The sequence below is a fragment of the Canis aureus genome, chromosome 5 (genome assembly GCF_053574225.1).
Source record: "Canis aureus isolate CA01 chromosome 5, VMU_Caureus_v.1.0, whole genome shotgun sequence".
Taxonomy (NCBI): domain Eukaryota; kingdom Metazoa; phylum Chordata; class Mammalia; order Carnivora; family Canidae; genus Canis; species Canis aureus.
The window spans coordinates 84,795,592-84,821,108 of NC_135615.1; the positions used below are offsets into that span (position 1 = coordinate 84,795,592).

At 42.0% G+C, this 25,517-nt stretch overlaps 1 protein-coding gene and 1 long non-coding RNA gene across 2 annotated transcripts in view; one reads left to right on the forward strand and one right to left on the reverse strand.

Moving 5' to 3' along the window:
• VPS13D (vacuolar protein sorting 13 homolog D) overlaps positions 1-25,517 on the reverse strand; it is a 240,357-nt gene that overhangs the window by 86,432 nt on the left and 128,408 nt on the right. Inside the window, exons 56-63 of the mRNA XM_077899583.1 lie at positions 22,181-22,344; positions 21,071-21,179; positions 18,743-18,922; positions 16,848-16,964; positions 15,670-15,819; positions 8,990-9,139; positions 8,057-8,153; positions 5,898-6,046 (exon numbers count right to left, since the gene is read on the reverse strand). Coding sequence (XP_077755709.1) covers positions 5,898-6,046; positions 8,057-8,153; positions 8,990-9,139; positions 15,670-15,819; positions 16,848-16,964; positions 18,743-18,922; positions 21,071-21,179; positions 22,181-22,344 — 1,116 coding nt within the window. The remainder of the gene's footprint in view (positions 1-5,897; positions 6,047-8,056; positions 8,154-8,989; positions 9,140-15,669; positions 15,820-16,847; positions 16,965-18,742; positions 18,923-21,070; positions 21,180-22,180; positions 22,345-25,517) is intronic.
• Positions 4,405-9,097, forward strand: LOC144314927 (uncharacterized). Its single transcript, XR_013380778.1, has 3 exons — positions 4,405-4,726; positions 4,851-4,909; positions 7,752-9,097. It is a non-coding gene; the product is annotated as an uncharacterized LOC144314927 (long non-coding RNA).

Genomic DNA, 25,517 nt, shown 5'->3' on the forward strand with positions numbered 1-25,517 from the left:
GGCTTTCTCAAGGCTGGATTTCAGTCTTTGTGACTCCTGGTCTATTTTAGTCTTTATAAGGCCTCATATAGTATCAGTGGTCCATTCCTCCACTTTTAACTACCCAGCACCAGAAAACTGCTAGAAGGTCTACTTTGTTTTCCTGCCTCTTGACTGCCACTTTCATCTTGGCCTCTCTCAGACTAGGTTACCTAGAAATTGGCACCTGCCTCAAAATATACAGCAGCTCAGACTACTAGGGGCTCTTTCCTGTCTGTCCTTTCTCTGTAAGATATTAGCCCCTCTTTCGATTACCAGCTCTCTTAGTAGCTAATGTTTGCTATGCCAGCCCCATGAGACTGCCAAGAGCCTTACTCAGACTCTCTGCCTTTGGCAGCTGCCTTCTGCTTAACTTCTCTGCATTTCTCCACATGCCACTTATAGATTAAGATTATCTCAAGAATAAAAGCAAAGCAAATGTTGGGCTCACTTTATTGAGTTTCCTTCCTCACATAAATCTTGGACCCTCAAGTCCTAGATGTCCTGGTAGATTTCCAGCACTTTCAAATAGACCTTTGGGGGTTTTCTTCTATCAAGCCTTTCTTGCAATTCTCAGCTAGTCTGGCTCCACTATAAACCAATTAACAATTTCTGGATATGGTCTATTTTCCAATTATATTTTGTTTAATAAGATTGATCTCTTAAGGATTTTAGACAGCACGCAAAATACTCTTCTTCTTTGAATGTGAAAATACTTTTTCATGCTAATGTTAGTAAATCTTTGATCCGCATGGAATCTCTCCTTAGGATATAAGTAACAAATCTAATTTTGTATTTTTCCAATTGGCTATGTAGTTGGTCTAACAGCAGTAACTAAAACATCTATACACTCCCCAGTGAATCAAAATGTCTTTATAGTAAAACCTCCTGCGCAACTTCATGCACTTTCTATTTTCTCCCTTATTTTTTCATCTTTTAGCATGCATTTTCAGAGGCTGCCTTAAATTCTTTTTTGGTAGCATCTTTTATTGGAATGAGATTGTTATAACTGAAGAAAATATAGATGGGATGTTTTAAAACCAGAGAATGGGGAAACTTTTTTGGGAACTCAAATACAGATTCAAACAGGCAAAGGACTGGTAAATTTGATGACATAAAAATAGAAGGCTTTCGTGTGGTTCATACATACATCAAAAGTAAAAAGCCAATTGAAAAGCTGAAGAAAGAAACTTTGCAACTCATATCAAAGACCAACCGTATATAAAGAGCTTCTAAAATTACAGGTGGTAAAAGATCAATAATATGATTTTTAAAACGGGCAAGGGGATATGACCAGACGGTGTGGTTCACAGAGGAAAAAATGACCCCTAAACAGATGGGTCAGGAGAAGTAGAGGAAAAGAAAGCTGTGAAGACAAAGAAACAAACAGAAGAATAAGGGGAGAACCAGAAAGGAATGGGGAGTCAGCAACACCGAATATGGCAGAGGACCCTACAGAAAAAAGGCCCTGGATCCGGGCCCTTGGGGGGTCACTAGTAACCTCCCACTAAAGAATGTGAGATTAAGAGTATTCTTAGGTTAATTCAGCCTAACACAGTAATTCAGCCCAACACTCTCACTTTGAAAATAAAGAAAACCAGAGAAATGTTAAGTGGATGACCTACACTCATGCAGTTAGTTACTGGGAAGTTTTAGGCTCGAAAGTGCTCATTTTCACTACAGTACCCACCCATCAGGTGGGAAGTGTGAAGACCAGGATGGAGGATGATACTATTCCCCTAAAAAACCTTCTGCTATTCATTCATGCATGCTGCACCCATCCACGTGGCGGTGACAGGAGAAACTGAGGTGAGGCCTGGTCGGCTGAACTCCTTTGCTTCGAGCCATACAGTAAACAGCCGGGAGAGGTACTGACATCAGCTGAGCAGTTTGTTTTGCCAGCACAACTCTGAGTATTACTTTCTTCTCAGAGGAGAGGAAATGAGATCCAAACAAAGGCTTAAGGCAAAAGGTTTTTTAGCCCAGCTTCCTCATTGCAACCAAATACCGAAGAAAAGGAACCGTACACAGTAGCAAAGACTCGGAAGCCTCTACCAAGTTGTCAAAGCCCTCACGAGAGACACTCTCCCCTTTCTGAATGGCTAATGTACTTCCGAGGAGATACTCCGGTCCTTTGGTAAAAATGATCTCCACCTCGTCCTTTACTGCTTGTGGGCCTCCCACAGTTGCCAAGAGTGGAGATTCAGCCTTTGGGGGTGAATCACTCTGCCACCTTCAGGTTGTTCTGGTCAGTCCAAGTAGACCAGATGAGAGGGAAAGAGCTATAAGCAGGACTTTTTTCCTGTAGTAACTAAATGACTAATCAAATACAGTAGTATACAAAGTTGATGCTTATTTATTCAAGTGGCAGACAGCTTCCTGTTATACAGATTCTAGAGACAGCAATCTGTGCTCAGGAGTTCCTAATAAAACTAGGAAACTGTCTAGTCCTACCTCTACCAGATGAAAACTGCTGAAGTTTTCCAGAAACTTTAGAGAGCTGAAAGAAGAAATACCTGTCCATATGCCATAAGGTCTCAGATCACAAGCCAGTCCCTGGGCCACGTCCTTTCCTTTCTTAGTTTATCCTGCACTAAACAGAACTGTCTGGAATTCATTCTTTAAAGGTTTATTTATGGTACATAGAGACTGTTTATGTGAAGCAGGGTATTTGCCCATTTCCCTCCTGGGACAGTGTTTAAAACTACAGGGATATTTCCCTCTCTGGCACTTTCTGAAATACAATTAACAATACTGGATCTTTTTTCCTTTTAACAAATCTGGTTTTTATTTAGGGAGGGGAGGAAAAAAGTAAAGGGTCTGAAGTTTCCCAACAAATTATTTCAAGCCTTTGAGAAGACAGTTTTAGGCTTTTTAAATAGTGTCTTTGTTTGAAATTCCCCCTCACCCCCACCCTCTTGCTCTCTGACCATTAAAATGTGGGTTTTCTTCCAAACTAGATTGCTCAATTAAAGCCCTTCTTTTGTAATACCCCAATGCTCTAAATGGGAAAAGGACTGCTGTAGGCCACCTCGTGAAACCTTTTAAAGGCTCCTGGCTTCTTTTGATCTTTCAAAAAAACCCCAAAGTACATATAAGCTACCTGGCGTTTTTCGATCTTACCCTGCTAGTCTCTAACATGCGCGCCTGGGAGAATAATGGAGAGAAGGGGGGCAGGGAGGAATGTCTCTGCATTTGTGAAATGGAACTATTATCTCCCCCTTCTCCCATCACAGAGGAAGGAATCCAATCGAGATAGCAGATGGGAAACTGCTCTGAGTCCTTCTGAACAGACACTATATCTGGCAATAATGTACCCTCAGTGTAAACCTGAAGAGACTTCCCTCTGAGACTTCTGACAGCCTCACTTCTGGCCTGCAGTCAAGAGAATCAAGATAATTATTCCTTCAATACCAAAGACATGGTTACCTTTTAGTCAGACTCTTGCGATTCCTGCTCTGGGATAGCACTCCATTCCCTAAGCACATACTTTTAGCCATTACATATTCATCTCAAAGAGCATATTGCTCTTCCTAAGAGCTACTAATAAAGGGATATTACTCTGTTAGGAAACTCTTTGAATAAATGACATTATTTTATGAGCCCCAGACTCCACTAGGAGAACTCGAGACACGGTGAAATGGTGACTTCCACAAGCTTAGAATTTAACTCTGAAGTCCCAATTCCCAGCACCCTGCCTGAAACATTAATGTGCCCCATTCGGGGTACCCCCCGCCCCACGCCTCAAGACACGGCTGTTCCACTGGATTTCTTTAACGATCATTTGAAAATGTCTTCAAAATGTTCCTTCGGTACAATGCCAAGTGAAACATTCGACTTAACGGATTCCCAGTTTATTGTTCGCAGAGCGTACATGCAAGCATCGGTACCATATAACTGGGGTCTGGAGCTACTTCAACTGTAGGAAATCATATTGCATTTGTCAGTCTGGGGGAAAGTTTTCTGCTGGGAGCAATTTGAAAGGAATAGTTAGGTGTCTGTGTTTCTAAGTAAGATGATTTAAAAAACAAGAAGTCCTTAACTCTCAGGAAATGCTTAACATTGGTTTGTTGGGTGAGTGCCAAGTGTTCTGGGGGAATATATACTTTATCAAACAAACCCATTCCAAGGGGTCACATAAGTCAAGTGGATACTTGTGGATATTAGCAAGATAGTGGTTTTCCCATGGTTTTCCCCCCACTCCCATGCTAATTATAAGTATCTTTAGTCTCCTGGGAAACATGAAATTAAAGCCAATCAAGCAGACAGGAGAGTCTGTTGGAAAGGGCACACGGCGCTGTTCTCAAGACGGTTGCAAAGCAATTCCTGCTCCTCTGGTCCCTACTGGCACTCCCAATTGCTCATCCCCAGCTTGCCATCAAAATGAAGCAGTCGCTCTTGCTCCATCCCAATCTAGTATGATCTAGTGTTCACCAGACTACTGTCTCATTACCTACAGGTCTATTTTAGAAGTTGTGAGTTGGCAAACCACGCGCCACAGGAGGCCTGCACATGTGTTTTGTTAGACCCAAAACGTTTTTAAAGAAAACAACTCAAACTGGTGGCCAACGTTTCAAAACCAGTAGATTCCACATAAAAGTCCAGATTTCCGGCTTCACTTGAAAAATCTGAAGATCCAGCAACACTGGGTTCATGTTACCCTGTGAGACAGCAACTGGCGGGACCTGAGCTGAAGCTGCCCCTTCAGGTGAAGTGAGCAAAGCCGACATGCAACGGTCCCCACAGTACTGCTTCACTTGCTACATTGCTAGCATAATCCCGGTAGGCATCTGAATTTATATGACTCCACACTTATTATTATTTTTTTTCAGGTCTGTAGCTATCCCTGTTCAGAAGAGAGGCCATCATGCAGCATCTGAAAGGAGGCAGGGTGAGTCAGTGGACACGTCCTGGGCTGGTGGTTAGTAGGGGGATGAATGCCTTGACAACCATCTTCAAGGTCAACAAAGGAAAAGAACTGGAAGCAATAGGTCTGAGCTGCAGCGAGGCAGATTTAGACTCAGTCTAAGAAAAGACTTTCGAACAACCACCTGGGGCCTCTTCCTGCTCCCATCATGGCCTATCTACACAGGCTTGAGTTAAAGAATGCTTTGAACGCCAACAGGCTTGTTCACTGAGCAAGGGGATCACTGAGGACTCTTACAGCTCTAAAATTCTCTGATGCCTTATCTTCTAGGGGGTAGATAATATACGGTATAGTATAGCACAGTCACATAGGCTTGCATTTGAATCCCAGCCCCATCCCTTCATTAAAATAGATCTTATTACAGCAAATGAAGACAGAATTCAGGCTGTATCTGCCAAGTGAGGACCAGGATGATCTGCAGGCACGTCACATTCTGATCATGGTGGTATGTGAGGTCACACCTCAGTGGTACGTGGCCAGTATGTTCCTTGAAGATGGCTGACATTTCTAGTGTCAACCATTCACAAAGAGATAGATACTGATGAGGAGAGAACTAAGAGGGCAGGCAGGTCTTGGGCACAAAAGGAAGGTATTATCTTGGTTGTAGCTTTTCTCCTGAATCTGGTAGTGGCCCTAGGAAAGTAGGCTCTTACCTCACTGAGCTAATAAGTCAAGAGCTAAGAAGATGGCAGATGAGTTTTATGTGATTCTGTTTACTCTCATTACTCCTCAATCTTTAGCAGTCTTACTTAAATGTTTTCTAAAAAGTACGTATACATATACGCGTGTATACGCGTGTATATATGGTATGTATATGTCAAACCTTCAAGAAGGGAAACCTATAAAAATGTCTGCTATAAACAATGATCCTGGACAGAAAACGCAAATAGTAAACACACTTATTCTCTTACAGGGAAAGTCATTTAAATAACTTATCCAGATATCAGCTTACCTTAAGATCCAATGGTAGCTTGTTGGAAGTGAACACACTCAGCTTGATCTGGGGAATGCTGATTTTGAGATTTTCAAAGTAGTATCGAATTGGTGTTCCACCTTGCTCAACTGTCTTTTCATGGAGGTTTTCATCATACTTTTCCACCTCTAGTACAAGAGTAAAATTGTGAATTTAAAAAAAAAAGAAAGTCTCCTGAAGTCTCACGATTCAAATGCTAACATTGAAAAAAAATTCATAGAAAATGTACACATCTCTCTAAGTTTAGTTTTTCAGGATTTGGTGATACGTACAGTATCCTGATGCCATTTCTTTGCAAAAGAGATCTGTTTCATGTTGCTTATCAAAAAGTACAACAGCCTAATCTTTTGATTTGTGACTCTCTGCCATCTGGCAGATCTCATCTTTGGAAAAAATCATGCAGGTGGGGAAGCCAGAGGTCATGGGTGTGTTTGCTGGCTATGAGTTTTCTAAAACCCTGCTGTTACGCTTGTCATTAATGACCCAGATTATCTGAATTTATTTCATAAGATGATATCCAAATATCATCCATTGGAGTAGAGTTTAACTGAATCATAATGAACATGACCAATTAAATAACGCATCTGAGTGAAACAGAATGCCTTTAAAAAGAAACAGGCTGTAGGCTATAAAGCACTGACGTCATGACAATAAGCACCCTCTTTCCCAAATGGTGGGCATTTGGGAAAGCAGCAGAGTCAAGGCAGATTTTTTTTTACTTCTCGTAAGTGAAAAGGAGTACTACGAGCTGGCACATGGCAATGTGCTCTTTCACTTGCTCCTGTGCCCACACCCTCTGGTCAGCCATTTTCACTTGGCTTTATGTGCCTTCGAAATAAAACCAAGGAGACTGTACAGGTCTGCCTAACAAACAAACCAATGTATACTATAAGCTATTATGGTTCTATTTATAGAAAACAAGGGACTAGGTTTTAGAAAATGTCACTGCCACAGAGACCTGCCTATCTGTATTCAGGGAACGGAAACGGCCAGAGAAAGTGGAGGAGATGCTCCAGGAAAAGACAGGCCAGGAGCTTACAAACATCTAAATCAACTATACAATGCTTGGTAAGAAATTTATTTAGAGCAACTTACAAGAAAAGCACGTCCAGTAAAATTTAAAGTATAACTTCCCAGGAAGGTGCCAAAAGAGACTGGCTACCCGGCAGGCAGACCCTCAACTGGCTGTCTGAATACAAATAAACACCAGTGTTCCAACCCAAAGTGGAAAACACAGTCTTAAGCAGACAGGATCTTGCTCTTGATTCCAAGTACACTTAACGTTTAAATTCTATGTCTGAGTTAAAGAGCAAAATTATTTTTCTTGCATGGTGTGTAAGTATATACATATGCACACATGTCCCCCAGTGATTTTTTTTTCTCTAGCCCATGTGGGCATATAAATGTACAAGTCCATATTACCATGTCTTTAGGCTTAGTATGCAATTTAGTCTTCAAAAGACTAAGTATTACCGACTTCTTTCTAAGCTCTATATTCAATCTTACAAAGGCGATGAGGAGGAAACTAAAATACAGAAACAAAAGCTACATGATTTCTGTAGTGACTGTTGGAACATGGAGGGTTTCCAAGAGCTTCTCTCACTCCCCTCTCCAAAGAGTCAAGTAGCTAGGAAGCTTGGTAATGACACTGAGGCATACAGGCATGGATGTAAAAAGTTAAGAAGTTAAGGCTAGCCAATTTTTTGTCCTCGCATAAACCAAAGGAACGGCCGAAGGGATTTGATTCTTGCCCAGAGTCTGTTTACTAAACAAAGGTTAAGAAGCAAAGTGCTTTGCTAAATGACAAACATCATTTCTATTATCCTCAAACAGATGAGTCAAAAAAAATCCACAGCGAAGAGGAAAAGTATGCTGCTTCCCAAAGGCTTAACCCTGGGTACCCCAGGACAACTCCAAAAAGCTTCCTCCGTGTCCACATCAGCCATCAGCCCTCCTCCCCCATCAATAGACCGAACTTGGAAAAAGCCGCTGAGACACAGGCCTCAGCTTCTGAGCTCGAGCTCTGAGGTGGAAAGGGAGCTTGTCGGGCACTCAGAGGCTACCCATCTTCACAACCAAACTAAAAAATGCCATTCTTGGGTCAGTTCCCAGACACAAACTTAGAACATTTGACGTACCTGATTCTGCTTGATCATAGCCAAAAAAACTCAGCAGCTTGAGGAGCAGTTTCTCCTCAATTTGCACCGTGAATCTCTGAGCTGTGATCATCAGATGCTAGAGAGAAAGAAATTCTGATTAATAGTGTAAACACCAGAAGGAATTTTCATCTGTGCCATTAAGAAGGACACATCGCCAAATGATTTCTGGCTCATCTCTCTCTACATTGTCATCATTAGCCAAAAATTCCAGGAGAGGTTTAATACAGTTTGCCACCCTACTGTTTGGTTTCCAGGGCATCTGTATCTCCTTAGTCAGGATCGCGCTTGCAGATGGGCTGCGGTGGACAGGGTTATGGTGCTGAGCTCACATGGACAGCAGCTAGTTTAAGGAGCAGTAGGATTGGAGGGCCCCCACTGGTAATGGTGACAGAGGCCCGAAATATGGAAGCAACCTCTTAGCTCCCACTTTTCCAGAATTTGCTGCCGTTATCAGCTCACTCATATGTGAAAAATTCTCCAGGAAAGAAAGTTTATCTCTTTTGAACAACATGCTTTTATTAAACAGCGTGTTAGCTTATGTGGGAGGACATCTGTCCCGAGGTCAGACCCCTCCTACCACTCCCTTTCTAATTATTCTATTTTAATAACACATCTGGATCATGCCTGGTCCTGACCAATCTGGAAGATGTTATGCTTTCCCACAGAGACTTTTTACTCTGACAAATACAGGCTCCGCCCCTACAAACTGGGCACTCTCACATGCAGTCGAAGCCACAGTTGAGAATACAAGGTGCTAAGAGCAGTTATTGTAAATCCCTCTACACCACGGAGTTAAGTCCACAGGACAACTTCCAGCCACACCCCGCACTGCTGTTCAGGGACTCAGCTGTGAGGGAACCCATCAGCCTCCTGCCACCATGCCAAGCCCACCAGGCTCTCCCCTCAGCCTACCTTGTAGATGTTGGTCAGTGCGCTCTTACTGGGGAACTTTACTGCATTCACTTGCACGGCAGGGCCGGTCTCGATGACCTCATTCTCGTTGCTCAGGGGAGTCACATAGAGCATGAAGGGCTGAGTAGTTCCAATGAGCTGATTGTCCACCTGGCACATGAAAAAGCAGCAAAACAAAACAAGAACAGACAACTGCTCAGTTCTCAGCTACCACTGAGTGGGGTCTCATCCTATGCAGGACACTCAGAGAAAGTACTGCTGCCATTTTGCTCTAGAAAAATTCATTCTGGGATCCCTGGGTGGCTCAGCAGTTGAGCGCCTGCCTTCGGCCCAGGGCGTGATCCTGGAGACCCGGGATTGAGTCCCATGTCAGGCTCCCTTCATGGATCCTGCTTCTCCCTCTGCCTGTGTCTCTGCCTCTCTCTCTCTCTCTCTCTCTCTCTCTCTCTCTGTCTCTCATGAATAAATAATTAAACCTTTAAAAGAAAAAAAAAATTCATTCTCGCTGCAGAGCAGCACTAATTGCAGTAGGGATGGCAACAGAAGCTCTCCTTTATGAGGTGAATACTATGTGCCAAGCACCAAGCTAGCCTGATGCAGGATCTGAGTCACAGGACACCTGTCAAGAGTTACTGCAGTCAGGGTCCCACTGCAGCCCTAACCACCGCCTCCTTATGGCACAGATGAAGGAGCTGAGGAGAGAGCCCCTTGACCCCAAGCCCAGTGCTCCTGACCACTAGGATACAGATGAATGAAGTGAAGCGACACCAGACCGGGAAAACTAGGGAATCAGTGCTTGCCTGGCCACCAAATGCAAATAGCGGCCTTTCCCAAAGTCGAGTCCCTGTTGGGAATGAAATGATGAAGCGGCATCAGGCACTGCTCTATTCGCCCACAGCCGTCAGCACCATAGCTGAGTGTGCACTCTGCACCGCGCTATGGTTGTGGACGGCAAAAGGCTCATGCGGGGAGCACCCACCCCCACTTGCTTGTGTCAAAGCTCCGAATCAGGATGAGGGAAGAGAACATCCGTTGGGAACCTCTGTGTGTACTTCCCACACATTACTTAGCACATCCCTTACTACAACCCTAAAGGCTAAGATTATTCCTCCCCATTTTACAAACGAGTAAACAGAAGCTTAGGGAACTCAGATCACTTGCCCACATTCACACGGCTAAGTGAAACGGAAGAGTTGGGACTCAAATGGAGGTGTTTCTGGCCCCAAATACTGTGACCCTCCCATTATGCCACACGGCCTGCCACGCAGCCACCTGTAGAGCCGGCTGGCTCTCAAGCTGCTGAGATAAGGGTGAGGGACCGTGAACACATTTTCCTACTTCCATCCTTGCCCTGATCGTGTACTCCCTGCACAGCAGCAAAGTGATCTTTCAAAAATACAAATCAAGTCATGTCCCTCCTCCCTTTACATCTGTCTGTCAGTGGCTTCCTTTCCTCTTGGGATGAAACCAAACTTCTCGCCACGCCTCCACAGCCTGCCATGACACACAGTGCCTACTTCCCCGTCTTTAGCACACAGCACTCCCCTCCAGGTCCACTACAACCCCCACACATGAGCCTGCTGGCTATTCCCCAAAAGGGGGGCAACTCTCCTCTCAGAGTCTGAATTCTGAGGGAAAGCTTCTGACCCTAACATCCTTCTGCACTCATTCTCTTCCTTCAAGCTCAGCTCTCACTTCTTCGGGAGGAACTTCCCAGGCCACTTCACCTAAAGAGTAGCACCATCCTTCTGTATTCTTTTTAGCAATTCCCACTGGTGCCAATCATTATACTCGCCTGCTTGGGACCTTACAGGCTGCCTCCTTCCCGAGGCTGTAATTAGCCCAAAGGAAGCTGAGCCTTCATCTTCTGAGTCACGGCTGTATCGCTAGAGCCTAGTGCCATGCCCGGGGCACTGCTGCTGCTCTAAGAATTTACTCACTAAATGAATGACCTGTCATATCCAATAGAGGAAACACAAAAGTTCTCACCTTACTCTAACCTCTCCTTTATTCTTTCCCCAAACACATTTGATACAAGATGTATAAGAGTTATGAATTCTAGTTTTATTCTGCCAATTAGATTAGATGCTCCCTAAGGACGGGACCATTATTTTCTATTTTTAAACGTCCTTTCTCCCAATGCTGTCATCATAGTAAACTCTCAAATCTGTTTACTTTCTATGACTTACAGCCCACATTAAATCAAGAGGTATTATAGCAGAAAAAAAAATTTTGATTAAAAAGTTAATGAAATTCACAAAGCTCAAATGGCTCCTTGAATTTTCTCTCTGAGGTTAAAAAAAAAAAAAGACAAAGATAATAACTTTCTATCTGTCCTCAATCAAATGGGATGTGATTAGCCTGAACAATTTGCTCTTTGTGATATAAGACAAAAGAAAACATTTTTCTGAAAGGAGTTTTGGTATGGACAGCAGTGCATGGGTCCGCAGGAGGACACCCTGGAGATGGGCACAGACTGCCCACTTCCAGGAGGAACACAGGGTGCCCACCTGGGGAAAGAACCACAGTCTAGGTCTTTGGATCCTTCTTCTGGAAATGTTTACCAGGAACTGGTTTCCTGGACACATTAATCCTGCTGGCAGCTGGAAAGAAAAGCTGCAAGCATGATGCTACAAACAGAACAGCTGTCTTGACGGCATGACAACAAAACTCTAGCGGAGGGCAGCGCCGGTGGCCCAGCGGTTTGGCCCAGGGTGTGGTCCTGGAGACCTGGGATCGGGTCCCGTGTCGGGCTCCCTGCGTGGAGCCTGCTTCTCCCCCTCCCTCTGCCTGTGTCTCTGCCTCTCTCTCTCTCTGTCATGAATAAATAAATAAAATCTTAAACAAACAAAAAAAAACCCCTCTAATGGAAACTGTCAAAATCAACCTTATCAGAGCTCTGAAAGTTAACCAAACGCTTGCAACAATCCAGGGGTCATTTACTGGAGAAAGTTAGCTGAAAGGCAGCATGAACGGCCAGCTCTGTGGCATTCCCACGGTCCCCTCCCCAGGTCTGCAGTGGCCTTGAAAGTCAAGAGCCAGCCACACAACCCAGTGGCCAGTGCGGGGACAGGACAAGCTTTCAGCTCCTCCCAAAAGCTCCGTCCCCCAGACAACTGTCAAGTTTTTGGCTTGTCTGGCACCTCTCCTTCTCCTGGTATTAGTGATTTGTGTCTTCTCTTTTTTCTCTCGTGATCAGACTCCTTAGAAGTTTGTTAGTTTAACTGATCTTCTCAAAGATACAGCTTTTGACCCATTTCCTCCTTTTTTTCCATGGTTGTTCACTGAAAGTGAATCACTGAAGTGATTTCCACTGGGATTCTTAGTTTTATTTCCTTTCTTCTGCTTATTTGGGACTTACTTTGTTGTTGTTTAGTTTCTTAAGATGATACCTGAGTCCATAGTTTCCCGAACTTTCTCCTCTAATACAGCTATAAATCTCCCTTCGGTACAGGTCCAGGAGCGTTCCACCAACTTTGACATGTTGTGTTTTTGTCTTTATTCAGTTCAAATATATTCTAATTTCTCTTTTGATTTCTTTTTTGATCTCTGAGCTATTTCAGAAGTGTGTTTTTTAGTTTCCAATCATCTGGGGGACTTTTCCAACTATCTTTCTGCTATTTCTACTTTGATTCCGTTGTCATCAGAGAATAGACTGTGTGTGACTTGAATCCTTTTGCACTTGGGCGTTGCTTTCTGGTCCAGAATATGGTCTCTCTTGGAAGTTTCCTGCACACTGGGGAAGAACATGTTTTCTGCTGTTGCTGGGTGGGCTGCTGGATAAACGTCAATTGGGCTACTTGGCTGGCAGTGCTATTCAAGTCTCATATGCCTTTGATGAGCTGCTGCTTATTTGATAATTCTATCAATTATTCAGAGAGAGTAGTGAAATCTTCCACTATAATCGTGTACTTGTCCATTTCTTCTTTCACTGCTATCAGTTTTTGCTTCCTGTATTTCAAAGCCCTACGTTCAGGTACATAAATAGTCGGGATCGTTATATCCTCTTGATAAACCATCTCTTTTATCATTAGGAAACTACCTTCCTTATTCCTGTTAACATGCTTTGCTCTGTAATAGATTCTGACAGGAATCTAGCCGTTCCCACTTTCTTAGGACTAGTTCCAGCTCAGTACGTCTTTTTTCCATTCTTTTTAACCTATTTGTGTCTTTAATTTACTATGTTCCTTGGAGGCAGCACATACTTGGAACTCGATTTTTAATCCAATCTGATCATCTCTGCCTTTCAGTTGGAGGTGTTTATTAACATTTATGTTTATTTAATTGGTACAGTTAGGTTTGAATGAGTCTACCATCTTGCTATTTGTTTCCTATTTGTCTCATCTGTTCTTTCCCATGTTTTCTGCTTGTTATGCCTTCTCTTGGGTTATTCATCTTCTCTCCTTTGTTGGATTATCAGTTGTAGCTCTTTGTTGCCTTAGGGTTTATGGTACTCATCTTTAACTTACCAGTTTACATTCAAATCATAGCAGACTACTTTGCTTTTAAGAACATTACAGTTAACATACTTCCACTTCTCCCCTACCCCTGCTTCATGCTATTGTCATTCTTACCCTAACGTGTTATAGACTCCAAAATATAGTGCTGTCAGTTTTGTCTAAGTAGTTATCTCTTAAAGAGATCTAAAAGATTAGAAAATAATACTATTTACCTGTGTATTTATCATTCCAGGTGCTTTTCATTCCTCTGTATAGATCCAGATTTCCAGCTACTACCATTCCCTTCTGCCTGAATGTTATTATTATTATTATTATTATTTTAGCATGATGCTGGTAATGAGCTCTTTTAGCTTTTGCACGTCTAAAAGCATTTTTATTTCATTCTAGTTTTTGAAAGATATATTCACTGGGCACAGAATCCTAGGCTGACAGTTTTTCTAGTACTTTAAAGATGTTACTATCTTCTCACTCACATCATTCTCAATGAGAAGTCAGGTCTCATGTTCACTTTTGCTCCTGGCATGTGACAGGTCTTGTTTAATCTGGATATATCATCATTGCTTTTGAGTAATTATGACATACTTTGGTATAGTTTCCTTCATGTGTGTGCATGCACACGCATGCATGTTTGGGTTTGTGCTTGAACTTCTGTGGGTTTAGTTTGGAAAATTTATGGCCAAGATTTCTTCAAATATTTTTTATATGCCCTCTTCTCACTCTTAGCCTTCGAGGACTCCAATTATCCATATGTTAGGTGTTTGAGGTTGTCCCATAGGCCACTGATGCCGTTTTCTTTTTATGGATTATTTTCCTCTGGGCATTTCAATTTGGACACGTTTCATTGCTATATCTTCAAGTTCACTAATTTTTTTTCTGTACTGTGTCACCTGCTATTAATTGAATGCAGTGTGGTTTTCATTTCATTTTAATCTCTAGAAATTTGAGTCTTTCATATCTTCTATGTCTCTACTTAACTTTAGAACAATGTACAATGCAGTTATAATAACAGTTTTAATGTCCCTCTCTGAAAATTCTAACATCTGTGTTAGCCTGGGTTAGTTCGACTGATTATTCTCATTATATATTGTGTTTTCCTGCCCCTTTGCACACCTGGTAATTTTTGACAGGATGCCAGATATTGTGAATTTTACTTTGCTGGGTGCTGGGTATTTTTGTATTCCATTAAATCTTGAGCTTTGTTCAGGGATACAGTTAAATTACTTGGAAACAGATCGACCCTTTCCGATTTTCCTTTTATGATTTGTTAGGTAGGTCTGGAACAGTGCTCAGCAGAGGGCTAATTATAGTTCACTACAAAGGCAGGACTTGCTGGAGGATTCTTCCCAACTCACATATGTTATTAGTGTTTCCAGTCTGGCTAGGGGAACAAAATCCATCCCCAGCCCTGGGTGAGCAGCAGATGCATCCCTGATCCTTTTGGATGGTTCAGATGATAGTTTCCTTACATGCATCATTGATCTGTCCTCTGCTAAACGCTCACGGAACCCCTCTGCAGATCTCCTGAGCTTTCTTTCCATGCAGCATGTTCTTCCCAGGTAGGCTACCCTGTGAACTCTAGATGTCTCAGTCTTGGATCCCTCTGCTCTGCCTGTTTAGCTCATTCACACTGCTCGGCTCTGTCTCAGTCTCCCTCCTCACAAGGCCATAGTCTGGAAACGTTCTCAAGGCAGTAACTGAGGTGAATGCAGGGCTCAGCTCTTTTGTTCCCCACGTCTCAGGAGTCAGTCTTTCGATGCCTGGTTTACTGTGCTTTAAACCTGCAGTCTCCTTATTTTATCTGAACTTGGGGGTTGCTTCAGGTAAAAGAGTAAATCTGGCCCCTGTTAGTACATCTTGGCCAGAAGCATAGTCCAGTTCCTTTATTTTTTTTCTCTGTATAATGAACTTCGATTCCCCTAATGATGGTTACATGATTTCCTGTTATTTTTTCCTATTGGCAAATGGGGAATCATGGGCCACCTTCCTCCACGCCACTTTGACTAAATTATCTAAGTTACGGATGAACTGGCTACTATATAGAAAAATTGGTGAAATAAACATAGACAACAACAATTATTTTCATAGAATACTTTTTTGAAAGCCACAGTAAGATATTTCTGCCAAAGCATTAATGTTTTTAGGACACCAAACACTGGACCTAGGTGGGTACTCAGTAAGAACACAAGGAGATTTAACAAGTTCTAAACGCCCCTCCATTACCTGTACATCCTGTATGCTGAGCTCAAGCATGTGACTCGTTGCCAACTGTGTATAATGCACATTGATTCCTGTAAGACTTGCAAAAACCAGTTCTTCTGGGACTTTATTAATTAAGGACAACCCAATTCCACCTTCTAACTTCACAAGCACCTGAAAGGAAACCAAAATACAACACAATGACAGTTTAAAAAGAGGCCAAAAAAAAAAAAAAAAAAAAGAGGTCAAAGTAGCCAGGAGAGTACAAAATAAATGGCCTTATATCCCTCTACTTTACCTCTGAGCAGGTGAAAGCCACTTAGACAAGAGTCATATTATCCAACTCCAGCCTCTCACTAGGAGCCTTTCTCTCAGGGCACAGTGCACACCCCACCCAGAACTCCAAAGTGATAGGATATGATAATACCTCTCTCAGAGTACTGAGGACATTTGCATTTCATTACAGTTAAGTAACTGAGAATCCTTCTCCCTATTTGGGATGCAAGCTTTTTAGTAAGCTAGTTACTGAACTTCCATAATATCCAACACAGTGCTTTACATGTAGGGCCTTAATTTTTTTCTAAATCACTGAATAAATATCCAGTAAGTGTACATTTTCATCTTCACCTCAGATTCCTTTCTTTTTTTTTTTTAAGATTTTATTTATTTATTCATGAGAGACACACGCAGAGAGAGGCAGAAACACAGACAGAGGGAGAAGCAGGCTCTATGGAGGGAGCCTGACGTGGGACTCGATCCCGGGACCCCAGGGTCATGGCCTGAGCTGAAGGCAGCACTAAACTGCTGAGCCACCCGGGCTGCTCCTCAGGTTCCTTTTCAAACTTTCACTTTCCAAAACCCAAACAAGGGAGAGAGGAAGAAAGATGACAAGAGAAAACTGGGGCCCCTCAAAAAATCTAGTTTGCCTATTCTTGATCCTCAGTCCTGTAAAAATTCAATTTTTTTTCTTTATTGTCATCTTATTTCAGCGATCATTATTACACTCCCATTCAACTTTAGCTGTCATTTAATTAACATGTTCACACATTCACGTTGTGATGACATTAAACACCATGAAGCAACAGCTATGTTTAGAATTCACAAGGGCAGAGAGAAAATAGGTCTAAAACTGAGAAAACCACAGAGCAAAATTCTAAACAAATTAATGATAAAGAAATGAATTTGCAATACTTAAAACTTACTTCCAATTCCTGCTCTGTGTCTGGGTTCTTTAATTTCTGTACCTCTTGTTCAGTAACAGGAAGTTCATCCACTTCATACGATGAACGATCACTTTTCCGTTGGGAGAAATCTGTTATCTGAAGTTGAATAAAACACTGTACTAAGAGGGCTCATACTTCCACAGTGAAACCTGTTCCATATCAACTGTAGAGGTCAAAAGTCACTATCTGCTCCATAATCTTATGGAAGTTAAGGGTTTTGGAAGCACTGCCAAGTAAGACTTGGGTAATAATAAAGTAAACTTGGTTTTAAGTCTACACGGCAAATGCCACGCTAGACCATGAGAGCCTCAGATGGTGAGGGTCAGGCATCATCGACAGGTGATCTAGAATTACTGGTCAAGTCAAAGTATGCAAACCTCAACATCACTGCATTCAATGTTTGCCTTAAAAGAGTGCTTGTACAAGAGATATTGTGGATTATGATATACCTCAGAGAGTTCACTGGTGCACACCAGCATCCTCCCTCTTTCCCTCAGCTCTTTCATTACACCGTGACCTGATAAACCTGTATCTCCAGTACAGATCTCTCTCCCTTGAGCGTCAGACCCATATTTACACTGACTGATGGACACTTTCATGTGGACAGCATTTACTAACAAGTCCAAAACATAACTCCTCATTTCTCCCAGAAGTCAGCTCTGTATTCATATCTCAGTAACATGGATTACTGTCCTCCAAGTTGCCCAACTCAGAATCCTGAAGGCTATTCCTGGCTCCTTCCTCTCTCTCATCCTCACCACCTTCAATCAATCACTACATCTGCCAGACTCTACTCCTCGATAAGTTCCCATTTCTGCTTGGTTCTCGCCAACCTCTTCAGGAGCACCCCTGCCACGCTCCAGTACGGGCTGCCATAATCTCTCATCCAGATCACTGCAGTTGCCCTCAGCTGATCTTCTATCTCTAGTTTTCATCTGCTCTAGTCCTCCACGTTGGAGACAGAATGAGCAATGTAAAATAAATTTCTGGTCGTGTCATTCCCTGACTGCACTGTCACAGAAAACCCACATAACTTGTAGCATCTATCAGGCTTTTTGTAATCTGGCCCCTGCTTCTGTCTCCAGCATTATCTTGGCGCATACTCTCTGTGCCAATTGGGCCACTCCCTTTTATCTCCAGGCCTTCGTTTATCAACTTTGCAAATCCTATATGATTTATTACGTTGTTGGCTTCTTGTTTGTCTACCCCTCCAGAATGTGAGCTCCAAGACCGCAGGGAATTTTGTCCATTTGTTCAGTAGTATGTACTCAGTACTGAGAATCGTGCTTGGCTCTAAGAAATGCTCAGTAAATAACTGTTGAATGAGCACTATTATTAGGGCACAGATCCTCCACCTTCCCTTTTGATTTGGCTAACTCCTTTCAGTCAAGGACTGAAAACTCAGCTTAAATATTACTCCTCTTAGGAAGCCTCCAAGTCCGGGAATGTAAATCCTTCCCGTGCACTCTGTAGAACACCCTCCACTCCTGCTTTCAAAACACAATACTGTCATTGTCTGACCAAGGACCTCATGTATCTTGTTATTAATGTTGTTAATATATCAATTATTTATTTATTATTATTTTTAATTATTTAAATATTTACAATATATAATGATTGAAAATAATCATATGTACTATTCTCGGTATTGCCTTCTTTAATTCTCATACCTTTTTTATATCATCTTATATTTTTATACTTCGATTCTTATAACAACTTTATGAAGTAGGTCTTATACCCCCATTTTATAAACAAGGACATTATACTCCCATAGCCAACATAAATGTTTCAGTAAGTATTTGTTAAATGAATAACCCAATGTGTGGGGGGAAAGTACAGTGAGATTCACATCAGTTCTTATGATAAATTATCACCTGGAGTGCTCTAGTTGGTCCATCTGGGATGACTCTGATGGATAACATTCCGGAACCAGGTCTCATTTTTTGGTTGATAAACTGTTGTTCAGGTGGAACTGGCCCCAAAAGCTCCATGGAAGTATCAGGACCAAGAACAACTTCAGCTCCATCAAACAAACCAGAAAGCCCTCCTTTGGCCTAAAAGAATAAAGAAGTCTAAGAAAAGGGAAAGGCACTGACTTTGACAATTTAACATGTCATTTTAAACAAGTTATCAAATTTAAATTCTCTTTTGAAGTGTCATGGTCAATTTTTAACAAAGTATTTACTGTTTCTTCAGCTTTACTGAAGATGAAAACCAGGAGGATTATCTGGGAAAGATGGAAAGTTATGCTATATGAATTTAGGGAATTCTGAGTAAGAACAGAGTATATTGGTTTAGTCATAACTTCTAGTCATTAAAATAAGCTTTAAAAACGTACCAAAGTCCTGTTTCTCTGAGTATTCTCATTTGGGTTTGCTTAAAAATCTGAAACATTCTGAAAATAAATCAATTATAACTATCATTCAGCTTTCCAATAAGAAGCAAATTCTAGAGTTGAAAACCTCCCCAAACAGGTCTACGGTTGGAGAGTCAGCTCAAATATTCAAAAGATGGCATCTCTTCTAAAATGAAACAGGGAACGGTGAATGTCATCTGAGAGCCAGCTATTCAGATCATTGGAGGAAAGTATCTTCTTTGCCCCAAGCAAAATGGAAGTTTACTGGACCGTGCCTATGGAACAGCAGATACAGGGCTAGAGAAGACAATGGCTAGAGTGTCTCAATCCCCTTTGTTAATTTTTAAATATGAGTAACGAAAAGGAAACTCTGAGCTGGGTTTACAGGAGAGATTTCAACATGGAGAAAGCTTTTTATGATTGTTTTAAGTTTGGAAAGAAAGTGTGTACACAACCTTAACAGGGCAGTGTCAGAAGATGTTTAATGCCCTCAATTACTTTATTTAGAATAATAAGGTTGACACAAGCTTATTTCCCTAACCAAAGCACACCCTGCTCGGCTAAATACTGTTATTATGGGGTCATTCACAACCACAGAAATGATGAAATAGATTCAAGAAACAACAAACACCAGAAAAGGATTCCGAGGCGGGGTGGGGGAAGGGCTGTTCTAAGAGAATTCGAATTACATGGGCTTTAGGAACAAACCGGAAGGAAAGTCCAGGTCAGACCCAGGACCCAACAATTACAGCGCGCCCTCTCTTGCCTCCAGAAGCCTGAATTGTATTGCTAATTGAAAATCACAAATCCATTCCAGATGTGTGCCTCATAGAAGCAAGCAGCTTATGTTTGACAAGAAAAGCTCAGGGCAAGAGAGATAAAATAAATCTCACCAAACAGCAGGCAGAGGCTCCTTCTAATTTTGCTCATTGCCCTGGAGAACCTCCTCCCACTGTGAAGGGACAGGCTGGTATCCACCAGGGACTAACACATTAAGAGTCCTCTAGCCAGGGACTGATGCTCTATGTATCTTTTTTTGGGGTAAAGTCCTGGGCTGAGGCAGAGACTGCACCAGGTCACACATGTTGTTCAGCTCTATGCCCAAACCTCTGCGACAACATCCTACCTACTCATCTCAGACCCATGGCCTCATTTCTGGCCTGAAGACAGAAAGGCAGAAAATCCAAACTCCTGGTAATTTTCTAAACACATATTTGCTTAGAAAGTACCTGGCAGTTTACCATGAGGTAGACAGATTGAAGACAAAAGAAACTGACCAGCAATCTTCATTCTGACATTTGCTATAATAATTAAATGCTTATTTGGGCACCATTAAGAATGCAGAAATAAACAGAATCTGGAAAATATAGAACCCATGATGATGGCTCACCACCTCCTAGAACACTTCACAAAAGTCTGTTGTAGATATTAGATTAACTCCACAGGACTAAAACCAATCCGCTGAAGTTGGGGGTAGACCTTTAGCTGGCATTTTTCTTTCTTTCTTTTAAAAATTACATAGGTAAAAAAAAAAAAAAAAAAAAAAAAATTACATAGGTAATTTATATCGCCAAAGAAAAACAATCCAGATAAGCCAAGAAAAAAAAAATCCCATTACTTACAGGCAATCATTCCCAATACATTTTTTATATATCATATTCTTAATATTTTAAGAATATTTCCCCCTAAATACACACAGATGCACAACAAAAGTTCCTTGAGTTTCCTAGCTATGTTTGTTCTATAATGATTTCCCCTTTTCAATGTGTGTATCTTAATTGAGACTTTGCTTCGAGGGCGGCTCAACCACGGCTTGCTGCAACTGAGGGTGTCAAACACTACTGACCTGGACAACCAACCCATGCAAACCACAGGTCAGTTTTCCTTCCCGGAAACTCCATGTCTGAGTTGTGCTTCGCCTGCGATCAGGCTTTCTTAGCATCAGTGGCTCATATCTGGAATATGGGAAAATGCAGTGAGTCCTCGGAGTCAAATATGTTAGGCCTAAAGAGAATATCAGGATTGTGGTTTTCCTCTTTTTTCTTCCAATATCCTCCACCCTTAAAATTAATGGGCAGATAGCCTGAACCCCATGGCAGCTAGGTATCTCTTAATGAGAGAAATGAGAGAAGAGGAATAAGACAAAATGGAAAGCAACAAACGGGACACACAAAGGAGTTCCAATATTTTTAAGGATTCACAGTAAATGAAATAATCAGGTCCCTGCATTCCCACAGCAACAAGCTGTCATCAGTTTGAGAAGGGTCGTCTGCCAAATAGGTCTGAAAATATTTTCAAGAGGCTTTGCCTATTAAATTTCCAATTACTTTTATTTTATATTGGGTTTTCACTTTAAAGTCATGTAAAGTCTTTTGAAAGTGAATAAGGTATCAACTGGAAACAAATATACTGACTGCATAAAGAAACTAAGGCACAAGAAAAAAAAAAAAAAAACCTGGGGGGGGGGGGGGAGAAACTAAGGCACAGGCAAATCAAGTAACTTAGTTACCAAGTAACTTAGTTGTCCCTGATAACTGATTTGAATCCGAGGCGTTGGTCATAAAAACGCATTTGATTATTCTCTCAATAATTTATTTCTGCTTTAAAAAGATTTAACAAGATTCTTAAAAAATTCTTTAAAAATCTGCTCACTTCTACGAAGGAATGGAGTGGAGGTTTAGTGCAAAGAGATAATTCACTTTTTCATAACATATCCTTCTTACTGTTGGATTTTTTTTAAACGTCTGCATGGGCATTTCAACAACAGCTTAACAAAAATAAAATAAAGACCCCAAAACTCATATTTGGGAATGTGACAGGTCTCTCACTGAAGAAAAACACAATATAAAATATAAAAATTCTTACTTCATTTACAGACTCACTTTTTGGTGTGAATCTCCACCGAAACGGAGTTTAGAAGCAATGGGCTCGCATCAAAAGTTGCCTAGCAAAGTACCTGTTGTCGGTTACGGCAGCGAGACCCGCGATGTCCAAGATGGCGGAGCCCTCGGGGGAGCGGGCCGCAGGGGGCTTGCTGGGGTTGTGAGGCACCGAAGAGCCCTCGTGGGCCAGCATGCCCGCGCCCGTCATCCTCCACAGCTGCGAGCGCTTCCCGGGCTCCTGGGGGCAGAGACACGCGGACACAGGGAGCCGTCACGGGCAGCCACGCCTCAGGCAAGGGCGTCAAGGGCTTCCACGCAGGCTACGTTCTCAAGTGGAAACTACCCTCAAAGGCACTGTCTACACTACATACATGCTCAATTCTAACTTCCGCTGTTGTCAATCCCAAGCTGCACTGTGGATGAAATATGCCGAACCCTTGTACCAAACAACCAAACGTTACAAATAATGCATTTAATTTTAAGAATGTATTCTTTTCATATACTCAGTATTTTCTAAGCAAACTAGTGGGTTGGGGTTCAATCCAGTTTCCATTAGCTGCATTGCTAGGGTAACTGCTGTCCCAGGTGGTGACCGTCGGGTACCCTTACCTTCAAGAGGGATCTAGTTCTATAAAGTATATACGATATTCTTTATATTTGATCACTGGTAATCCTCATAACTGGCAGACCACTAGAATTTACCAGATGTCTTCTCCCTTTTCGTGTTTATAATGGAAGTATACTATATTGGTGGTTTCCAATTTATAAATTGATTATATTCAAATATAGTTGACTGAATTCAAAGGTTATACTAAGTTGCGGTTAATTCTAAATATAGTTTCTTCTTTGGAATATTTTATACACAGCACTTGGACTTCTAGGTCAACCCACGGAAGTCTATAGATTCCGTTATATTTCAAATGTAATAATAACAACAATACATTGAGAATTTACCATGTGCCAGTCAGTGATCATGGACTTCCATGTAGTAGCTCATTTAATCCTTAACACAATCCAATGACACATATTCTATTATTATCTTTATCACAGGTAAGGAAGTTATTTTCTTCAAGTTATAAAGAAACTTCCCCCGGCCACATAACCAGTAGGCGGTGATTTCACCTCCACAGCCTGATTTCAAAGCCAACATACTTAACTATTTTACTCACATGGCCTTTCTTTTCTAACACAATCCAGATATTCTAGTTCAGTACCCCTAACTATCTAGGATACTTCCTGTGTGAAGGTAACTCCCCCAGCTAGACCTGTCAGGATCACATCCACTCTTCCAGCTGAGCTCCTTCAGAGCAACCAACACTTGTGGGTACCGTACACAGGGCACTGGGTACCATGCTGCCCCTGTGCAGGAAACACAGCTTGGGCATTACATTCCACAGTCAAAACTAACAAAGTCATATGAATGCTGGAGTCAAGCACCGGGATTTGAGATCCAGCTGCACCATTTATAAGCTGAATGACCTTGGACGGGTTATTAAATCCCTCTTAGAGCCTCTGTTTCCTGATCCGTCAAAGGGGGAAATTCAGCTCCCTTTTAGGGTTCTTGTGATAAGTGTAACAAATAGAAGGCACTTAGCGCATGCCAGGCACAGGGTGTGGCCTCACTAAATGTTTACTGTGTTGTTCTGACTACAATTCTTCACCCAGCACTTTATCTACCTCATCTTAGTTGATCTTTCTCACAAACCTGTTAGATCAGTAAGAAAATGAGGCTCAATGAGGAATGTAAAATACCAGATATCATATATCCTTAAGTGGCAAAACCAAAACTCAGACCCAGGAAGATATGCTCCTCTTTTTCCTGTGTGCTACGGCCTCCTGTGTCTGTAAAGACAGAGGAAACTGAGCTGCACACATGCAATCCCCACGTGCTCACTTCTGCGTTCAAAATGAGAAAGCACCTCGATCCGAGGTGCCAAAACCACATGGGAAAACAGCTCAATTATCCTGCAGGTGCTCCAGATTGGGAATCAAAGCACAGATGCTGGATGAAATCGAGTTTTCATACATGGATTCCTCTAGTGTCTGCCCTTAAGTGTAGACTCATCAGAGTTGGAAACTACCAACATTTCCATTTAAAAATCTGAGATGTACAATCAATTAATCAATCAAAATCTGAGACATACCATTCTCCTTCCAGTTCCCTAGCCTACCTTCCCTTACAATTTAGCCCTAAAACCTTGAGATGACACTGAGGAAGACAGAAGTCCATGGGGACTGTGAGTGTTGGAGGGGGGACAGCTCAGAGTGTGATGCTGGAGCTCAATGTAGGTGATGATCCATACTAAGGGACTGGAGGCTAGAAGCTTATTGTGTGCTGTCAGAGACAAAGAGAGGTGAGAAGAGCAGTCCTCCGAGCTTGGGGGCTGAAAAAGGTGGCGATCGGAGGCCAAGCCAGGTGCCAGAGTGTGTTTACACGGAGGATGGGGTGCAACTCTGGTGACAGATGATGGGTTACATTCAGAGGAGGTGGTTACATTAGCAAATATGTTCTTAGTGCTGGACAAGGGACTTACAAATATGGAAATGGAGAAAATCAATGTATTTGTGATGCTGGACTGGACTGGAATTGGAAATATCGGTGTGAATTGCTGGTTTTTAATATACTGAGATATAAAAATATGCAAAATAGGGATCCCTGGGTGGCGCAGTGGTTTAGCGCCTGCCTTTGGCCCAGGGCGCGATCCTGGAGATCCGGGATCGAATCCCACGTCAGGCGCCCGGTGCATGGAGCCTGCTTCCCCCTCTGCCTGTGTCTCTGCCTCTCTCTCTCTCACTGTGTGCCTATCATAAAAAAATAATAATAATAAAATAAAATAAAATAAAATAAAATAAAATAAAATAAAATAAAATAAAATAAAATAAAATAAAAATATGCAAAATAGGGGGATCCCTGGGTGGCTCAGTGGTTTGGCGCCTGCCTTCGGCCCAAGGCGTCATCCTGGAGTCCTGGGATCGAGTCCCACATCGGGTTCCCTGCGTGGAGCCTGCTTCTCCCTCTGCCTATGTCTCTGCCTCTCTCTGTCTCTTATGAATAAACAAATAAAATCTCTAAAAAATATACACAAAATAGGAACACATGGGTGGCTCAGTGGTTGAACATCTGCCTTTGGCTCAGGTCGTGATCCCCTGGGATCCTGAGAATGAGTCCCACATTGGGCTCCCTGCATGGAGCCTGACTCTCTCTCTCTGCCTATGTCTCAGTCTCTCTCTCTCTGTGCCTCTAATGAATAAATAAATAAATATTTTAACAATATGCAAAATATATAAATGCTTATATAAAATATGTGTAGGTATATTCTGTATGTACATGTACATATCCTACAGCGTGGGTGCAGGCACACATGTGCAGGTATACATATGTTGTGTGCACATAAAACCCCTAGCTCTGTC